General features: G+C 43.1%; 3 protein-coding genes and 1 non-coding gene across 4 annotated transcripts; 2 read left to right on the top strand and 2 right to left on the bottom strand.

Annotated features, from left to right (window-relative positions):
- The first annotated feature begins 4,906 nt into the window (after nucleotides 1-4,906).
- On the top strand, nucleotides 4,907-5,873 carry LOC112087802. Its single transcript, XM_024157799.1, has 2 exons — nucleotides 4,907-5,404; nucleotides 5,511-5,873. The coding sequence occupies exons 1-2, from the start codon at nucleotides 4,907-4,909 to the stop codon at nucleotides 5,871-5,873; spliced, it is 861 nt and encodes a 286-aa protein (XP_024013567.1).
- A 3,705-nt stretch (nucleotides 5,874-9,578) lies between these two features.
- On the bottom strand, nucleotides 9,579-12,204 carry LOC112087801 (meiosis-specific protein ASY2-like). The gene is made up of 4 exons (XM_024157798.1): nucleotides 11,322-12,204; nucleotides 11,116-11,253; nucleotides 10,327-11,045; nucleotides 9,579-10,283 (listed from the first exon to the last, which is right to left on the bottom strand). The coding sequence occupies exons 1-4, from the start codon at nucleotides 12,202-12,204 to the stop codon at nucleotides 9,579-9,581; spliced, it is 2,445 nt and encodes an 814-aa protein (XP_024013566.1).
- Nucleotides 12,205-15,360: 3,156 nt separating this feature from the next.
- Nucleotides 15,361-18,882, top strand: LOC18021128 (UPF0183 protein At3g51130). Its single transcript, XM_006403887.2, has 15 exons — nucleotides 15,361-15,615; nucleotides 15,929-16,011; nucleotides 16,111-16,185; nucleotides 16,415-16,482; nucleotides 16,558-16,663; nucleotides 16,755-16,815; nucleotides 16,905-17,071; nucleotides 17,193-17,255; nucleotides 17,321-17,368; nucleotides 17,517-17,630; nucleotides 17,705-17,795; nucleotides 17,903-17,976; nucleotides 18,138-18,242; nucleotides 18,341-18,404; nucleotides 18,588-18,882. The coding sequence occupies exons 1-14, from the start codon at nucleotides 15,486-15,488 to the stop codon at nucleotides 18,386-18,388; spliced, it is 1,233 nt and encodes a 410-aa protein (XP_006403950.1). The 5' UTR covers nucleotides 15,361-15,485; the 3' UTR covers nucleotides 18,389-18,404; nucleotides 18,588-18,882.
- An 18-nt stretch (nucleotides 18,883-18,900) lies between these two features.
- TRNAE-CUC lies at nucleotides 18,901-18,973 on the bottom strand. Its single transcript has one exon. It is a non-coding gene; the product is annotated as a tRNA-Glu (tRNA).
- Between the last annotated feature and the right edge of the window lie 30 nt (nucleotides 18,974-19,003).

Below are 19,003 nucleotides of genomic sequence, written 5' to 3'. Positions count from 1 at the left end.
TTTCCAACTTTCAAATAAATAAAATTTCTAAAATTTAGTGTTAGATTTTTCCTAAGTATAAATTTGATATGTAATATGGAAACACATTCTGTGGCTGTGTTTCTGGATGTAGATTTTATTTTCTAAGTATACTACAGTTTCCAGATTTCAAATTAATTTCTAATGATAATGTTGGATAAGGTTAAACCTTCTATAACATCCTCAAAACTTTGTGTTTAGATAGACATTTACTTTATATAACAAAAAAAAAACAAACATATCCTAAAAGGCTAAAACATGTAGTTATAGAAACAGACGGAGTACAATTTATCATAGGAGATTTCATTCTGTTTTTGTTAAACATAGGATATATTTCATTCTTCTTTCTGTTTTATAAATATCATAGGGTATTTCATGATTTGGTCATCTATATATGCTTCTATAAATTTTTTTTTATTTGTGTCAAATCTGCTTCTATAACTTGATTCGCCACATTCACATGGTATTGTAGATAGGCTTTGTACCTTTGTTGGGCATTGTTCACGTGCATGTTAGACTTGCCTGTTGTTATTAAGTTTTTCAAAGTATATGTAGATTTCCTTCAAATTAAATTTGATTTTTTAACCTCTATCCTTATTTTTAATACGAGTTTACATAGACAATATCTAAGTCCTGAAACTACTATACTAATGGTAACATTACACGATATAACACGAAAATCTAAGTCCTGAAAATACTAATGCTTTCATGTGAAAATATTTGTCCAGTAACGGATAATCAAATCCACTATTTTCCTTGTTCGCAATCAACTTCGAACTTATGTGATATTTTAGTATTGGCTATCAACCATTTCAAGAAAACCCTACATTTTTGGTCACATGACAAACTACATTACTAATCCTTTTATGATTTTATTTTTTCACAAACCGATACCATAACTGCGAAAACTTGTATATATTATCTGATATTGAAACATCTTAAATATAACTGCGAAAACTTGTATATATTGTCTCAGTGTAACCATGATTGGTCTCGCATTGATAATTATGTTAGATTTCTTTTGCCAGTATCGATACACATGACCATTTTGTTTTGAAGACACTTTTTTATTCAACTCAAGAGATGTATGTCTGTGATCACATATATATACTTCATTTAGATCTATAAAGATCATTCGTTTTACAGCGATTCGCTTTTGCGTCGTCGCAAAAACATCAACATATAATTGTTGTGGATAGCAAATATAATTGATTAATCTTATCTATATTTTACACGATAAGAAACCTATTATCACACATTGACCATCAACCTTCAATCCATTTACATGAATTTAATCCCATAGAAATCTTCTAAAATCCATGCATGCATGTTCATGGAAACCTTTTAGTATCAAACCCATTATTACAAAATAAGCATGAACTTTGTTGGAACTTGGAAATTGTCAAATATAAAAGAATATCGTTAACAAACATGATAATTAAGTACTGGATTAGCCATCAGAGAAGCACTTCCAATATAAAAAGAGATAAACTGTATATATAAATTGTGTATCTGAAGCATTTTTTATTTATTTTTTGACAGTATCTGAAGCATTCTAAACACCAAGAATATTCGAAATCGTTACAATGCTAATGTATAAATGTATGAATAGAAAGGAAGGACAACACCGATGAGATATATATTAAAGAGTATTCCATAAATCAAAAATACAATTATTAGAGATCTCGTGTCCTTTTTTTCACACTTTGGGATGTAAGGAAGATTTATCAAGTTTTTTTTGTAACAAGGAAGAAATTATCATTACCTAAAGGTATGCTATAGTTTTATATGTACCTATATATTTGTATATTATCTATTGATATATGGTCTTACTCTGTTTTGTGAAGTTGAATAAGTTCGGGTTTGTACTACTGAATCAACATTGTTTGCGGCAGAATCGGACTGTGTTTGTACATAGGTTTTATGGTCTCAATATTACTTCCTCGATGACGATGATACTAAAATGTTCATGTCGACATGTAAATTTGCATGAATCAGTGAAGCTGGAAAATTAAACTTATTCATTGTTTTGGGATTTCAAGTTAGCAGCATTTTGTTACAAAATATTTGTTTTGTGATTTAAACTGCAACTTTTGATATGTATTTATTACATTTTAGTAATGTCTAGAAATTTTTCTTGGAATTTTCCTTGTGATGTAGGATTATAGTTAGGTTAAGTTTCTAAAGATTCCGGGTCTCGTTTTTAAGGGTTCAAGTTGATAATTCAGGATTGGAGTAAAATCATCTGGTTCATAAAACGAGTTCCTTGATACTCTTTCATTGTTTGGCTTGCCATTAAAAACAGAGTCTCCACTGGAGTTAGAATGCATAGTTGGGGTTTGGAACAGAGCTGTGTTCTTTGTGGAGAGATCGATGAAACTAGATACCATCTGTTCTTTGCGAGTCCATACACCTACACGATTTAGTTAGTCATTGCTTGAAACTTACTTACTGCAGCCGCTACACTGGATTGGACAGCTACACTGCGATTTATCATGACTGCAAATCTTGTTAAATTATATTGAATTTTAATTTATACTTTTGTGAATGGTTTTCTAATCAACTATTTACCATGTGTGGAAGGAAAGGAATTTCTGCCGCCATCATCGTAGTTGGTTTTCACCGGAGCAACTAACTCAAATTAAACTATTGACAGGGCTATACGTAATATCTTCTTTTTTTTTTTGTGGTAAAAGGCTATACGTAATATCGCTAAACTACACTGGCCAACACAAATTTGAAGGCATGTTGCATCGCTGGTTTGAAGTCTATTCGGTTTGATTTATTAGCTACTAGATTTGGTTATTTCGCATGATTCGTTCCCTACGTTCCATGTAAATGATTGTTGGTGGTACGCTCCGCTCCCCGGTTCGGACCGGTTAAAGACCGAGACCGGCCTAATTAATCCCGGTTTACAAAGGTCTTAGCCAAAATGGGTCTGGCCTAGCGACGCGGCCCATGAGAAAGAAGCCCAGCAACGAGAGGCGGTGAGAGCCGAACGAGAAGCCCTAGGACGTCTCCTCGTTCTTGTACTATAAATAGTAGAATTGTTACTGTAAAAGAGATCTTTTTCGGACCCGGAGAGTAGAGACCTGAATATTGTATTGAGTTCGTCGAGAGACCTCCGAACTGAACGAACTGTAATTGAGAACTTAATAAAATCTAATCAACTTAATCTCTTTCGAACTCAAATTACCGGACCGACCTCGAATAGTTGAATACAATAATCAACAATTGGCGCCCACCGTGGGGCCGGTTCGGTAATCGGCCAGGACGACATGACAAATGATGATAGACAACCGACCTCAGTCCAGGTCGGGAGTCAGATGACCTGTGCAGATGAGACCACCCAGGTCGGAGGACCTGCGGGCCAGGTCGGAGGGCCTATGGAGGAACGCGAGCGCAGCCCCGCACAATCCCAACCGAAAGCGCAACAAATCAGGGCGGAGCCGAGCTCAAGCGCCGGGGCTCACCAAACCTCACCAAACCGAACTCAAGCTGCCTTCGATCCAACTGCGCTTATGAACGCCTTCGCCGCGCAGATGCAAGAGTTGGTCAGAAGCAACGACGCGAAGTTCGCAACCCTCACCGCACAGATCTCCAACCTACAGCAAGAGAGTCCGATTAGAAGACGGAACCTCATTAGTGATTTCCAAGAAGAGCGAGATCCGCAGTGCACAGTGGCGCGGTCAGTAGTTCAGCAGCACCAGCGGACAAAGAGCCCATCTCAGCACGTGCGAGCTCAACCGACAGCGCGCGACCTGGAGATCGAGCGGATGCAGGCTCAACTGCGAGAGATCAGTTCAAAGTTTCACCAAGCCACCAGCTCGGCGCCCGAAATCGACCGCGTAATCCAGGAGACACAGAAAACACCGTTCACTTCCCGGATCACCAACGTCCCCGTCCCAAACTTAGAAAAGTTTAAGCTACGATCGTACGAGGGGAACTCCGATCCAAGGCATTTCCTTACCTCATTCGGAATCATAATTAACCGACTGAAGTTCATCTCGGCCAAACAGAAGGACGCGGTTCAATGCCAGTTGTTTGTCGAACACCTCGAAGGCATAACTCTAGATTGGTTTTCAAGATTGGAAGCCGAATCCGTCGACAACTACAAGGAACTCTCGACTAAGTTCGCAAAACATTTCTCGATGTTTATCGGGCAGAAAACTCGTAACTCCGAGCTGTGGGAGATATCACAGGGTGAGAATGAGTCGCTCCGAGATTTCATGGCACGTTTCAAACAGATCGTAGCACACTGTACGGTGGACGATGAAGCCGCTCTCGAAGCTCTGTATCAGAAAACATAGTACAAATCCCCTTTTCACAAAGAGCTTCGCAGGAACAGACCGCTCACCCTCGAGGACGCGCTTCATAAGTCAAACATCTTCATCGCGAAAGAAGAAGAAGAAGCCGCCAAGGATCGTCAGTATTCAACGACTAAGCCAGGACAAACGCCAACCCCCAAAGAGAGCTCGGAAATGAAGGTCCAGCCCGGGAAATCACGCGGAGTAGTGAACCAGGCAGGACCGTCGAACCAAAGGACAGGACGACCTCCAAAATCTTGGAACACGTGGCACAAGGACGACGACACGCCGCTGAGTGAACGTTTTTGCGAGTATCACAAGCGATATGGGCATAGCACAGAGGAATGCCGACATTTGAGAGACTTCTTACTTCAACAGTTCCGCAAGGGCGAGATCGACACCGCAGATTTGCCCAAACCAGGACCTCGGCGGCCGAACATGCGACCAAACAAACCTGGCAATCAAGAAGCCGCTAAGGCAGCCGACTCCGATGAAGAGCCGGTTGCTCCCCCTAAACGAGATCGCGAAGCACCTAATAGAGAGGCGAACGTCCCCAAAACCAGGAAGAAGGTAATATGATTATGGGAGCCCCCGAATCATGCAACTACTCCGTCCGAGCCCTCAAAGAATATAGCTGGCAGGCATCGAGTTCGCAGCCCCAAACGACGGTAACAACCGTGCCATTGTTGTTTACTGAAGCCGACCTACGGGGAGTGTACATGCCTCACAATGATTGCCTCGTCGTCGAACTCCAGCTCGGAGATGTCGAAGTAAGCAGAATATTAATCGACACAGGGAGCTCGGTAAACGTCATATTCAAAGAAACATTAAAGAATATGGATTTTCCGGACTCCGAGATCAAGCCTTACATGGAATCGTTGACCGGGTTCACCGGAGAGAAAACAAGAACAGAAGGAACAGTGAAGATACCCATCTATGTCGGCGGGTCGGCTCGGATGATCAAGTTTTTGGTCCTCAACAAACCGGCGATATATAATGCAATTTTGGGAACGCCCTGGCTATTCGACATGATGGGCCGTCGCTTCAACGTTCCATCAGTGCGTCAAATTCCCGACCTTGTCAGGGATTTTCACCCTCAAAGGAAGCCAGACCGCGTCCCGATTATGTCATCTCACCGAATGCAAACTAAGTCTCGCACGGACGTGCGTCATAAGCCCCTTTCAGGAAGGTCGTGCGGCCGCAGAATGCCAGTTCGGTCCACCCAAACAGAGCCAAGTTGACCAAGTCTGCATCGATCCGACAAATCCAGAAAAGTGTGTCGGCATAGGGGCCGAGCTCGACAACAGTATTCAGGAAGCACTCATCAGTTTCCTCCAGAAGAACGTCTCCACATTCGCATGGAATATCAGCGACATGCCGGGAATCAATCCCGACATCACTTGCCACGAGCTAAACATCGACCCCACATACAAACCTTTCAAACAAAAGAAACGCAAGCTCGGACCCGAGAAAACGCGAGCAGTAAACGATGAGGTTGAAAAATTGCTCAAAGCCGGTTCGATCACAGAGGTTCGATACCCGGACTAGCTAGCAAACCCGGTAGTCGTGAAGAAAAAGAATGGAAAGTGGAGGATCTGCATCGACTTTACCGATCTGAACAAAGCTTGTCCCAAAGATAGCTTCCCACTACCACACATTGATCGGTTGGTAGAGGCAACTGCTGGCAACGAACTGTTCAAGGATGCCTTCTCGGGGTATAACCAAATCCTGATGCATCCGGATGATCGGGAAAAAACTTCGTTCATTACCGATCGAGGAATCTACTGCTATAAGGTCATGCCGTTCGGCCTCAAGAATGCGGGAGCCACCTATCAAAGACTCGTGAACCGCATGTTCGCCGGTCAGCTCGGGAAAACGATGGAAGTTAAATCCCTGTACGCTGAGGACCACATATCGCATTTGTCAACGTGTTTCGACATTCTGAACGAGTACGGGATGAAACTCAATCCCGCCAAGTGCACCTTCGGCGTAACAGCAGGCGAGTTCCTGGGTTACATCGTCACTGAGCGCGGCATCGAAGCTAACCCTAAGCAAATATCTGCAGTTCTCGACCTACCTTCTCCGACTTCTAAACGGGAAGTGCAAAAACTCACAGGCCAAATCGCCGCACTGAATAGGTTTATCTCCAGGTCGACGGATAAGTGCCTGCCCTTCTATCAGTTATTGCGAGGTAATAAGCATCATACTTGGAACGCCGAGTGCGAAGACGCCTTCAAGCAGCTGAAAACGTATCTCTCGACTCCCCCTATCCTAGCTAAACCCAAAAACGGCGAGAAGCTATTCTTATACATCGCAATTTCCGCATCGGCAGTCAGCAGTGTCCTGGTCCGCGAAGACAGGGGGGAACAACATCCCATATTCTATGTCAGCAAATCGCTAAGTGACGCCGAGGCCAGATACCCGACCTTGGAAAAACTGGCGCTTGCGGTGGTGACTTCTGCTCGGAAGCTTCGGCCATATTTCCAGTCTCATTCGATCACAGTCTTGACCGACCAGCCGCTCCGAACCATTTTGCACAGTCCAAGCCAGTCGGGTCGACTCGCAAAATGGGCCGTCGAACTAAGCGAGTATGATATAGAATACAAGAATCGAACCAGCGCGAAGTCCCAAGTACTAGCCGATTTTCTGATCGAACTCCCTAAAGAATTCGTCGTCGAACAGCCGCCCCGCGAGCTATGGATTTCGCATGTCGACGGATCGTCATCCCACCAGGGATCTGGAGTCGGAATCCGCCTGTAGTCCCCAAACGGCGAGATCCTCGAACAGTCGTTCCGCCTCGAGTTCCCAGCGTCCAACAATGAGGCCGAGTACGAAGCTCTACTTGCCGGACTGTGATTGGCCACACGCTTTCTGCGAATCGCAGCTTGTCGCAAGTCAACTAAGTGGAGAATACAAGACCAAGAACGAATGAATGGATGCGTACGTAACAACGACTAAGGCACTCATCTCTAAATTTGAGACATTCGAGCTCACGTAAAAATCCCTCGCGCCGAGAACTCATCTGCTGACGCGTTAGCCGCCCTGGCATCCAGTTCCGACCCGCATATGAAGAGAAGGATCCAGGTCGAAAGTATCTCAGAGCCAAGTATCAAAACCGCGCTGGAATGCAATGTTGCTACTCGCCGACACAACTACGACGAAAATCCGACCTCGGTAAGTACACAAAGCAGGAACTCGACCCGGACGAACGAGAATGCCGAGCAGGAACTTAAGGAAAATGCCGAGCAGGCTCCAGAAGACCTAGCCGCCGATCATGACTTCGAGCACATAACCGAAGGAATCCACAGTCTGTCAACTAGCGAAAACCAGGAAAGCGAATCCGCCGAAGATTGGACAGCCAAACTGCGAGAATACCTCCTCAACGGCAAAGTCCCTGACGACAAATGGGCTGCTCGCCGTCTTAAAGTCCGGGTTGCCCATTACACAATGCACAAAGATAAGCTATTCCGTTGGAGTGCATCTGGAGTACTCCTGGCCTGCGTTTCCGGGAATGATACAGTCGAAATCATGCGCGAAATCCACGAAGGGTCCGGCGGCAATCACTCCGGAGGTCGATCTCTTGCTCTGAAAATCAAAAAAGCCAGCTATTTCTGGCCAACGATGAACGCGGACTGCGAAAAGTTTGTCATGAAATGCGATAAGTGCCAACGCCACGGTCCAATGATTAACGTACCAACCGAGCTGCTGCAAACCAGTACGGCCCCTTACCCGTTTATGCGGTGGGCTATGGACATCGTTGGCCCTTTATGCCGATCAACAAGTCAAAAGCAGTATATCTTGATTATGACCGACTACTTCACAAAATGGATCGAAGCCGAAGCATACTCGGAGATTACCGCACTGGATGTACAAAAATTCGTCTGGAAGTACATCATTTGCCGACACGGGGTCCCGCACGAGATCGTCACAGAAAACGGACCACAATTTATTGCGGGGACATTCAATGAGTGGTGCGCAAAGTTCAAAATTCGCCTTAGTTTCTCTACCCCGCTATATCCGCAAGGCAATGACCAGGCCGAGACAACCAACAAGACAATCCTGGACGGCATAAAGAAACGTCTCGAGGCTAAGAAAGGTACCTAGGCGGGCTCGACGGAGTCTTATGGTCGCACCAAACTACTCCCAGACGATCGACCGGACAGTCACCTTTTTCCTTAGCGTACGGACTCGAAGCCCTCTGCCCGACAGAAGTGAGTATTCCAACCTTAAGGTACTCAGTGCTCCCCGAAGATCCCGATCTCAACGACCAGATGATGCTCAATAACTTTGATAACTTGGAATAGCAACGCTGTTTAGCTCTCCTCCGAATTCAGAACTATCAAAACCTCGCTGCTTGGTACTACAACAAGAAAGTTCGAGGTCGGCACTTCGATGAAGGCGACCTCATCTTACGCAAAGTGTTCCAGAACACTGAGGAGCTAAATGCAGGCAAACTGGGAACGAACTGGGAAGGTCCATATCAGATAATGAGAATCGTCAAACCTGGGGTTTACGAACTCATGCAGCTCGACGGAACGCCGATCCCGCGATCCTGGAACTCAGCCAATCTCAAACGATATTATTATTAAAGTCCCAACCAACAAGCGCGCGGACCCAAAAAAAAAAAAAAAAAAAAAAACCAGTCCGGCTCCGGCCGAACTCACCCCTGTAAACTGAACTACGAGTGGCTTGATCCTTTGCAAAAGGGTATGTAGGCAGCTCGATTTCGAGTCCAGCTACAAATCCAATAAAAATCCATCTTTTTCATTTCTATCACTAACTCCACATATCGACTCCCCGGCCAGGAGATCGAACTAAGTATTCCCCACGAATACAATCTTAAAAGCCGAGATCCGTCTCGCCCGTACCCCCATGGTGCCCACTATTCAAAGCCAGAGCCCAACCCGCACTCACTCTTTCGAACAACAATCCGCCAACCGCGATTCAAGTTCGAAGAGTTTCCCGAGTTCGTCTGCATCGTCACAATAACATCACGAACTCCAAACTTAATCAAAACAAGCCGAACTCCCAACAGTTCGCAATAAAATAAGAGAAAAAGGTTCTAAGTAAAAATCGCGATAAAATAAACCATGTTCATTTCATTAATACCCAAAATTGCCGAACTAGACGACAATAAATACAACGCCTAAAATCGGCGACTAAAGCAAAATCAATAAGTTAAAACCCGAGCTACGCGGGCAAGACAGTCTTTACAACAAACACCAAAATAAAAAATAAGGAAAACTAAGAGAATCATTGGCGAGCGACGGACGCCGGACTCTTGAGACTCGCTGCCCGATCAGCCGAGATGGATTTGGAGTTCGAGCCAAACTGGTCCAAACCATCCGAAACGTGCGTTCCCGGCGGAAGCACGATCCTTGGGATGAGGTCGTCATCACTCAGAAGCAAGAAGTCCTCATTTGCGAGCCGCGGGAGAGGGACATCATCGACCTCCTTCGTGCAGTTCTTAACCCTCCGCCCGTACATCTCCACGATGTGAGGCCGGACGATCATATTGTGCTCCCTCCTGAGGAAGTCGCAGAAACCGACCAGAGCAGTCGCCAAGTTAAGCTTGAGGAACGGCGCCTTTCTGAGCTCGGACTTGTCCATGAAGTCCTTCATCTTGGCAAGCTTCCCTTCACACTTGCCCCTAAGGGCGGCCAGCATCTTCCTGCCCTTGGACTCGGCGTCTCGGTACTTCCGCTTCTCGAGCTCGCTTGTCTTGAACGACTTGGACAAGGCGTCCACATCCCCCTTCATCAGGGCCTCGACTTGCTCCTTCAAAGCCGCGTTCTCCTTCTCCTTTTCGGTAAAGGCCAGCACAGCAGCCTCGTACCTTTCCTTTTCGTCCTGATACGACGTTTCCAGAGACGCCCTCTCGGCAGCAACCTCAGCGTTGATCCTCCTCAGCCTCTCGACCTCGGAGTCGTACTCGCGATCGTTGGTATCACAGACGAGCTGAAAATAGAGGGAAACTTACAGCGGAGGCAGATTTCGCGACCCGAGCGTAAGACTTGGGGCGGAAGAGTTCTTTGGTCTCTAGCATTGGAGACGAGGCCGGCACGATCTGCCTGAAGAGCTCGGCACAGGCGGACGAGTCGTCGAAGAAGGACCGGTCCTTGTTGTACTTGAGCCGGACTGAGAATGAGGATGAGTCAGAGGTCCGACGCCTCTTGGATGACCTCGGGTTCTCGGTCTCGGCAGCCGGATCCGCTGGAGGAACCTGAGAAGCGTTAGAAGATTCGTGAAGGACCAAAGTCCCTTCACTCGCGGCCGTCTCGGGCTCACCACCCTTCTTCCGAGACGATTTCTTCAGAGCCTTGCCCTTCTTCCTACGGGCGCGGTCGGCAATGGTGAGCTCGTCCTCATCCTGCTCACCAATTTCCCCCTCCTCTATTTGAGCCTGAGGAGTCGCCTCGGGAACACTAGTTCCCGCCACATCGCCCTCCGGCTCCGCAACCGGGATCAGAGGGTCAACTGGGCCAACCGGGATGTTATCGACCCCATCCCCGACAGCAGCTTCGACGCCGTCACCAGCCTCGTTCCCATCGAGACCGACGATGTCGATTGGGGCATTGTCATCTTCCTCGTCAGCCCCAAAGTTCATGATTGGGATATCCGACCTGTCGAACGCCATCCTCCGACTCCTCTTGTTGCTTTTCCTTGATTTCTTCTTCTTCGAGACCGGTCTCGACGAACTGGGTTCCTTCTTATTTTTAGCTACAAAAAAGGACAAGTGTCAGCTATAGTCTAAATGATAGCAAATTCAAGACGATCTGAGAACTCATACCTCTGTCTTGAGCCCTCTTTATCCGGCGGTCAATCTTCTTTCGATACGCTAGTGGCCAACGGCGCTGACCGGCGAGACTAAGCTGCTTCGCTAGGTCGGACGTAAGAGAGCGTTGGATAAACCCCAGAACGTGACGATCTGCACATAGGAAGAGAAATCAGTTAGAATCAGTCAGGAAACAAAGAGATGAACCGTGAGATATGTACCAAATTCAACACTCCAGCCAGTCCGGAACGTGCTCTCCGGATTCTCAGCAGAAATTGAGTCGACGCGAAGAAAAAAGTAGTTCTTGTCCCAGTCCGTAAACTTGATGGCCTTGTTCCCGGTGGCCAAATCGAATTTCGGATTACAATTCACCGACATGAACCAGCTTTTGGCCGACGAGACTTTCATGATGAAGAGCTCCTCGAACTGTGCCACATTGATTCGAGTGCGGATATCGCGCCCGAGTTGGAGAATCCCAACGAAGTTTGCAATCGACGCTGGCTGAAGTTGGACTATCGCGCAGCCACACCGGTTGCAGTACGCGAACAGAAGGCGAGGCAAGGGGAAAGTTAACCCGGCCTCGCGGAAATAAGCCTCGTAGACGCAAATAAAATCTTCAGGAGCGTCCCAGGGACGCTCCTCCGGTTCGGGGACCTGGATTATGATTCCAGGAGGGGCTCCACCAACCAGCATAGCAGCCTGGACTGTTTCGGGGGTTGATAGAGTAGACTTCACCGGAGCACAGATACACGGCCGATCCACGATCGGCATCATGTCGTCATCGTTGGGATCCTGCACTCCTCCATCCCCGACCTCGCACAGTGGAGCGTCTTCATCTGTCTTCACATCAGGCTCCCGTCCCAGGACCAAATCAGCAGGAACTTGGCCCTCGGGCTCGCGGAGATTTTGGTCCATCCGTTTCGGAGCCCGAATGGGAACTCGGCTACCAGAGCCGACCTCGACGACCCGGGAGTTCTTACGAACCAAAGAAGCATTTGAGGAATGCTCCGTAGATCCCGAGCTCGAGATCTCGGTAGAAGTTTCCTCCCTGCGGTGTTCGGGAAGAATCGCGGCCTCGGAATTGGAAGAAGAGTCGGAAGACATCGTCGGAGAACTCGAGAAAGCGATCGTCGACGAGAGAGCACGGCGGACGGCAACCGGAATCCTAGAGAGAGAAAGAAGAAAACTTAGAGAGAAGGGAGAGCAAAATACCTTGGCAGAAGAAGCGAAAATGAGAAATGGGGAGAGCTGGGCTCTATTTATAGGGAAAAAGCGAATCATTGCGACTTCTCGAGTTCCGCGCTTCGTAACGTCTCTATTTTCCTCCTGAACCAAAGCGTCTTTTCGGTTCCCCGCAAGCAAAAATACTAAAATACCCTTGCGAAGACATCAAGGGGATAAACGTCGCCGACCTCGATCATTAACCGATCCTGCTCCAATTCGGCAAAAGTCACTCAGGTCCGTTTACCGAACTGGAGGGGGGGGCATACTGTTGGTGGTACGCTCCGCTCCCCGGTTCGGACCGGTTGAAGACCGAGACCGGCCCAATTGATCCCGGTTTACGAAGGTCTTAGCCAAAATGGGCCTGGTCTGGCGACGCGGCCCATGAAAAAGAAGCCCAGCAACGAGAGGCGGTGAGAGCCGAACGAGAAGCCCTAGGACGTCTCCTCGTTCTTGTACTATAAATAGTAGAATTGTTACTGTAGAAGGAATCTTTTTCGGACCCGGAGAGTAGAGACCTGAATATTGTATTGAGTTCGTCGAGAGACCTCCGAACTGAACGAACTGTAATTGAGAACTTAATAAAATCTAATCAACTTAATCTCTTTCGAACTCAAATTACTGGACCGACCTCGAATAGTTGAATACAGTAATCAACAATGATCATTAAGAGCCTGTTTGTTTGCTCATTTGGATGGATCATCCAGATGAATCAGTCAAATGATGTTTGTTTAATTACATAAATTGACTCATCTAGATGATACATCTAGATAAATCATTTGGATGACTTATAAATTTATGAAGAAATTTGAAACTCATCCAACTGATTCAATTTGAAGCATTTGGATGAACATGACTCAGTCAAAAAAATCGCATTTTCTCGATAAAACATGTAAAGTCTCGTTTTTTTCATCAAAAACGTAAAATCTTGTTTTCCCGTAAAAAACGTACAATCTCGTTTTACCATTACAAAATGTAAAATCTCGTATTCCCGTCAAAAACATAAAATTTCGTTTTCCCGTCAAAAACATAAAATCTCGCTTTCCCATCAAAAACGTAAAATTTCGTTTTACTGTAAAAAAAAACATAAAGTCTCGTTTTCTCGTCAAAAACCTAAAATTTTGTTTTCCCGTCAAAAAACGTAAAATCTCGTTTCCCCTTCAAAAACGTAAAATTTCGTTTCCCCATCAAAAAACGTAAAATCTCATTTTTTCGTTAAAAACATAAAATCTCGTTTTCTCGTTAAAAACGTAAAATCTTGTTTTAACGTTAAAAACGTTAAATCTCGCTTTCCGTCAAAAACTTAAAATCTTGTTTTCCCGTCAAAAACGTAAAATATCGTTTTTCCGTTAAAAACTTAAAATCTTGTTTTTCTATTAAAAACATAAAATCTCGTTTTTCTGTCAAAAAACATAAAATCTTGTTTTTCCGTTAAAAACGTAAAATCTCGAAACATAAAATCTCGTTTTCCCGTTAAAAACGTAAAATCTTGTTTTCTCGTTAAAACGTAAAATCTCGTTTTTTGGTAAAAAAATATAAAATCTCGTTTTCCCGTTAAAAAACATAAAACCTCGTTTTCCCGTTAAAAACGTAAAATCTCGTTTTCCCGTTAAAAACGTAAAATCTCGTTTTCCCGTTAAAAACGTATAATTTTGATTTCCCTTCAAAAACGAATTTTGTTTCCCGTCAAAACGTAAAATCATGTTTTCTTTTTGTCAAAAACGTAAAATTTTGTTTTTCCTCTGTCTAAAAGCGTAAAATTTTGTTTTTCCGTCAAAAAACATAAAATTTTATTTTTTCGTAGAAAACATAAAATCTTGTGTTCCGTTAAAACGTAAAATCTCATTTTCTTGCCAAAAATGTAAAATCTCATTTTTCATTGCTCATTTATCAATTTCTCATTTTAATGTTTGTTTGCTCATTTGTAATGTGCATCACTCAGATGACTCATCCAAATGAATCATTTAAATGGATTATCTAGATGTCATTTTTTTTTTGTTGAGTAATTTATTTGACATTTTACCCCCCCCAAAAAAAAAAATTAGAACAATGCATTTGCCTGTAATATTGAGAAATATAACCAACTAACAGTGTGTTATATGTTTGCACACTATTTTTGTGATTGTGATTTAGAATTAAACTTTTACGGTTAGAGTTTAAAATCTCGGATTGATGATTAGATTTTAGGGTTTTGGTTTTAATTTATATATATTATTTGAAGAATTAATTACCTATATGTATAACATATCATTTTATTTAAATAGAATAAAAAACATGCTGTATTGTGTTCTCGTAAGTACTGAACTAGAATATGGTTGAAGACACTTTAATATCCATTGGATACATAAGTTTAATGACATATTTTCCTCAAATACTATATTAATCTATTCAGACAAAAAAAAAACTAAAACAAATCTCCATCTACTTTCTACATAGTCTGTCTACAGATAATCGGTTCGGTACTTCGGTGTTAAAAAATATTCAACCGCCAAAAAAATGCTTATTCAATTCTTCAAGTATTTGAAATCGACTGATTTATGTTTGACCAAAAAAAAAAAAAGAAATCGACTGATTTATTTGTCAAAGCAACTTAAATACAAAAAAAAAAACAAAGTCAACATTATGGGCTAGTAAAAAGTTAATAATAAATTAATATGAAAATTTAAAATGCAAACTCAATTGTTGGGAATGCCAATTTCAAATGCTTGTAAAATTAAATGAGCATTTCCTCATTCAACAGCCAAATTTACACCTAACGAGTTTTCTTAACACTGGTTATAACGATTGAAGTTTTTTTTGTCGGCAAACGATTGTAGTCTACATATGTATTTCAAATTGATCAAATATCTTATTATTTTAAATGAGTAATAAATAATTTTAGGTTTATTAAGGTGTATTTATTGGTGTGGGGGTCCCATGCGACGATGCGTAGTCGGGTAATATATTGGCGATCAGCGGACGGGTCAATAGCCCAAGCCCGACCCGTTTAGCAAAAGTTTTCAAAAAGAAATGCACCAGCGGAACTAACTAGACCCGGCTTATTCATCAGAAACTCTTTCATCTTAAACAAAAGGGACAAAATTACTTTCTTTCTTTTTTTGCTTCTGTGCGTAAAACAAAGGAAAAAAACTCTGTTCTCCTCCGTCCAAGAAACCGATCCAAACATGAAGGATTACTCAAAGATCGGTGATAAATTGGTGATGCAGAGAACACGACGACGATGTGAAGGCACCGCCATGGGCGCCACCGTCTTCGATCTCCGACCCGGCGTCGGCATCGGACCTTTCTCTATCGGTATGCGATTCTCTCAAAAAATTTCTGCTGCTTTTCTTTAGTCTTGGAATTCGAGAATTACTTTACCATCTACCCTGCGGCGATTGGACTTGGAAAATGGCAATCGATTCGCGATCGGCGATTGCGTGTTAGTTTGGGAATTCTGTGATAACGTATCTCTTGAGGTGGAAACTCGATAAATAGCTGTGTTGTAGATAACTGCTGGATCATCTTTAGTTTTAGCGAACGTTGTGTCACTTGTTTTAGTTCATTATCACACTGTTCAACTTCCGATCACAGTTTGACTGGCGATCAAATTGTGGTGTTGTTTCAGGAATGCCAATCTGTGAAGCATTTGCTCAAATAGAGCAGCAACCGAATATATATGATGTTGTCCATGTTAAATACTACGACGAGGTTTGTAATCATAAGACTAATTCACACATTGCTTATGGTCGCCACTTCTTTCATCCAATCCATATTTATTTTTGTGTTGGATTTTTTCTACAATCGCAGGATCCTCTGAAATTGGATGTTGTTATTAGCTTTCCGGATCATGGGTTTCATCTTCGGTTTGATCCCTGGTCTCAGGTACTACTCTTTACTTGATGATGCTGTTGTTCATACTTGTTTTTGATAGAACCAACTTCACTGCTTTACATACTATTGTGAATATCCTCATGTTTACCTGCAATTCGGAATATCTTTGTTTGACTAGTATTAAGTAGAGTAAATTTTTTCTTGTGGAATTCAGTTTAGTCTTCTCTTGTTTGTTAAAGACACTCTAGTTTACTTCATGTTCTTCCAATTTTGTTTCCAGAGGTTACGCCTTGTTGAGATATATGATGTCAAGCGGCTTCAGATGCGCTACGCAACTTCTATGATTGGGTGAGTCTAGCAGTTAAAATTAATGGGTCTGGTGTAGTTTACAGTTCTAACGACTGTCTTTTGCTTGTACTTCAGGGGTCCATCTACTCTGGCCACGTTTGTGGCTGTTTATGCACTTTTTGGACCGACCTTTCCTGGGATTTATGATAAAGAGAGAGGGATTTATTCTCTGTTCTATCCGGTGAGCACGAAATAAAACTAGGTCACGCTGTTTTTTTCATAAATGTTTGAATTTTTCCTATCAATGTAAAACAAAATTTTAACTATGGCAGGGGCTATCCTTCGAGTTTCCAATTCCTAACCAGCACACGGACTGCTGCCATGATGGAGAAGGTATGTTCTCCGGAATCCAGAGAAATTATGTTTATGTTTTTTGTCTTGTCCAATCTAACTTCTCACATTTGATTTCCTCTTCTACAAAGCGGCACTGCCATTAGAGTTTCCAGATGGCACCACACCAGTAACATGCCGGGTCTCTATTTATGACAACTCAAGTGACAAAAAAGTTGGTGTAGGAAAATTGATGGATAGAGCTTCTGTCCCTCCTTTGCCTCCTGGCAGCCTCTATATGGAAGAGGTTCATGTCAAGGTGTGGCTTATCTTCGTTTACTCCCATTCCCCTCTATGTGTTTTAATATCTCTTAGTCTAAAATAATTACCAGTTAGCCCCCTCCTTACTCTTCAAATGACTTTATTAAATATTTATGCAGCTTGGCAAGGAAATTTTCTTTACTGTTGGAGGCCAGCATATGCCTTTTGGTGCATCACCACAGGTAAAGTTTGTATCTTGTCTTATTGTACTTCTTCTTTGGAAATCATCATTTCGTGCTCCATGCAGGATGTATGGACGGAATTAGGACGACCATGTGGGATCCATCCCAAGCAGGTGATTTATACCTGTCTCTATTAACTTGTTTGTTGTATTTCGCGAACAGAAGCCTACATTACTATTTTGCCTGCATTATCTGTCACTGTTCAATGATGCCCATTTGGACATTTGAATTTCTGCTTCTGAATTTTCCTTTGCTTTCCAGGTAGATCAAATGGTTATTCATTCCGCATCAGATCCACGACCAAAAACAACTCTTTGTGGTGATTACTTTTACAACTATTTCACTCGTGGTTTGGACATCCTGTTTGACGGCGAGGTAGGCAACTTGTCAAATAGAGTTAACATGTTCCCTTCATATGTTTTTCTTATCCATGACTACATTTTCTACAGACTCACAAAGCTAAGAAGTTTGTTCTTCACACCAATTATCCTGGTCATGCTGATTTCAATTCATACATTAAGTGCAACTTTGTCATCTCTGGTAAGCAATGCAAATAATAGCAGCTTCATGTTAGTTAACTATCCTTTATTCAGATATATGTTGTGTCTTCTTTTTCAACAAAACTACGCTTTCTTGCTGCTTTTCAGTTGGAGAGGTTGAGGCAGAATCAAACAAATATGGAAGCAAGATCACACCAAGAACGAATTGGGAGCAGGTTAAGGTAAATTATTTTCAGACCAAAGTGGTACAAGTATAACAGGAAAATGATAGGAAGCTAGTCTATGTTAGGCCTTGACCAATGTCCCCTGAGATGTTTTAGTTATGTGAAATCTGTTGACCAACCCTAAAGGATCTCTCATGAAACCTTGCTTTTCACCTTAGGAAATACTTGGGGAGTGTGGCCCAGCAGCTATTCAGACACAGGGCTCAACTAGCAACCCTTTTGGATCTACATACGTTTATGGCTATCAGAATGTTGCTTTTGAGGTGAAACATTTTTTAGTAACAATATTTCAGTAGTTGGGATCCTTGTTACAGATTTGCAGATTGTTAAACAAAACATTAAGTTGGGTTAAAATTTGCAGGTGATGAAGAACGGTCATATAGCCACCATAACTCTGTTCCAGTCATGATGAGTATGCCGTCGAGGTATGCCCTCACTAATTCTTCGTTTATCTTAAATTTTCCTTGTAGACATTTGTATTGCAATATTCATGTGCTTCACTGTCTGATTCGGTAGAATAAATTGTCTCAAGTTAGTTTTCCTCTGTTGTATGTTGTTGAACGAAGACTCCTCTCACATGTGAAAGATGGACCAATGTTTTTTTGTAGGGACTTATACGCTTTGGCTCGAGAGGCTATCTTCTACCACACTCCGTAAATCTAACGTCAAAAAGCTGCAAGCTATCGATATTACCAAAAATCTACAAATGCATGAAACAATCGTTGTACAGTTGATATCAAGTGTTGTATAATAACAGTTCTCTACGAGTCGGAAAAAAACAAAAATAACAGTTCTCTATGGTTCTTTCCATTCTTTCAGACTGTCTGACTGACTATGTATCCATCTAATTGATGAATATGTTGTATGTGGCTATATGAAAATTTTAAGATTTTATTTTTAAAAGGGATATTGAAAAAAAGTCTCCGTCGCCGGGACTCGAACCCGGGTCTCTCGGGTGAGAGCCGAGTATCCTAACCAGCTAGACTACGACGGATTTGTTGACTGCACTCTTCTCTTAAAATTA

The sequence above is a fragment of the Eutrema salsugineum genome, unplaced genomic scaffold (genome assembly GCF_000478725.1).
Source record: "Eutrema salsugineum unplaced genomic scaffold, Eutsalg1_0 scaffold_16, whole genome shotgun sequence".
In the NCBI taxonomy this organism is placed as follows: domain Eukaryota; kingdom Viridiplantae; phylum Streptophyta; class Magnoliopsida; order Brassicales; family Brassicaceae; genus Eutrema; species Eutrema salsugineum.
This window is presented reverse-complemented; position numbering and strand designations above follow the sequence as displayed.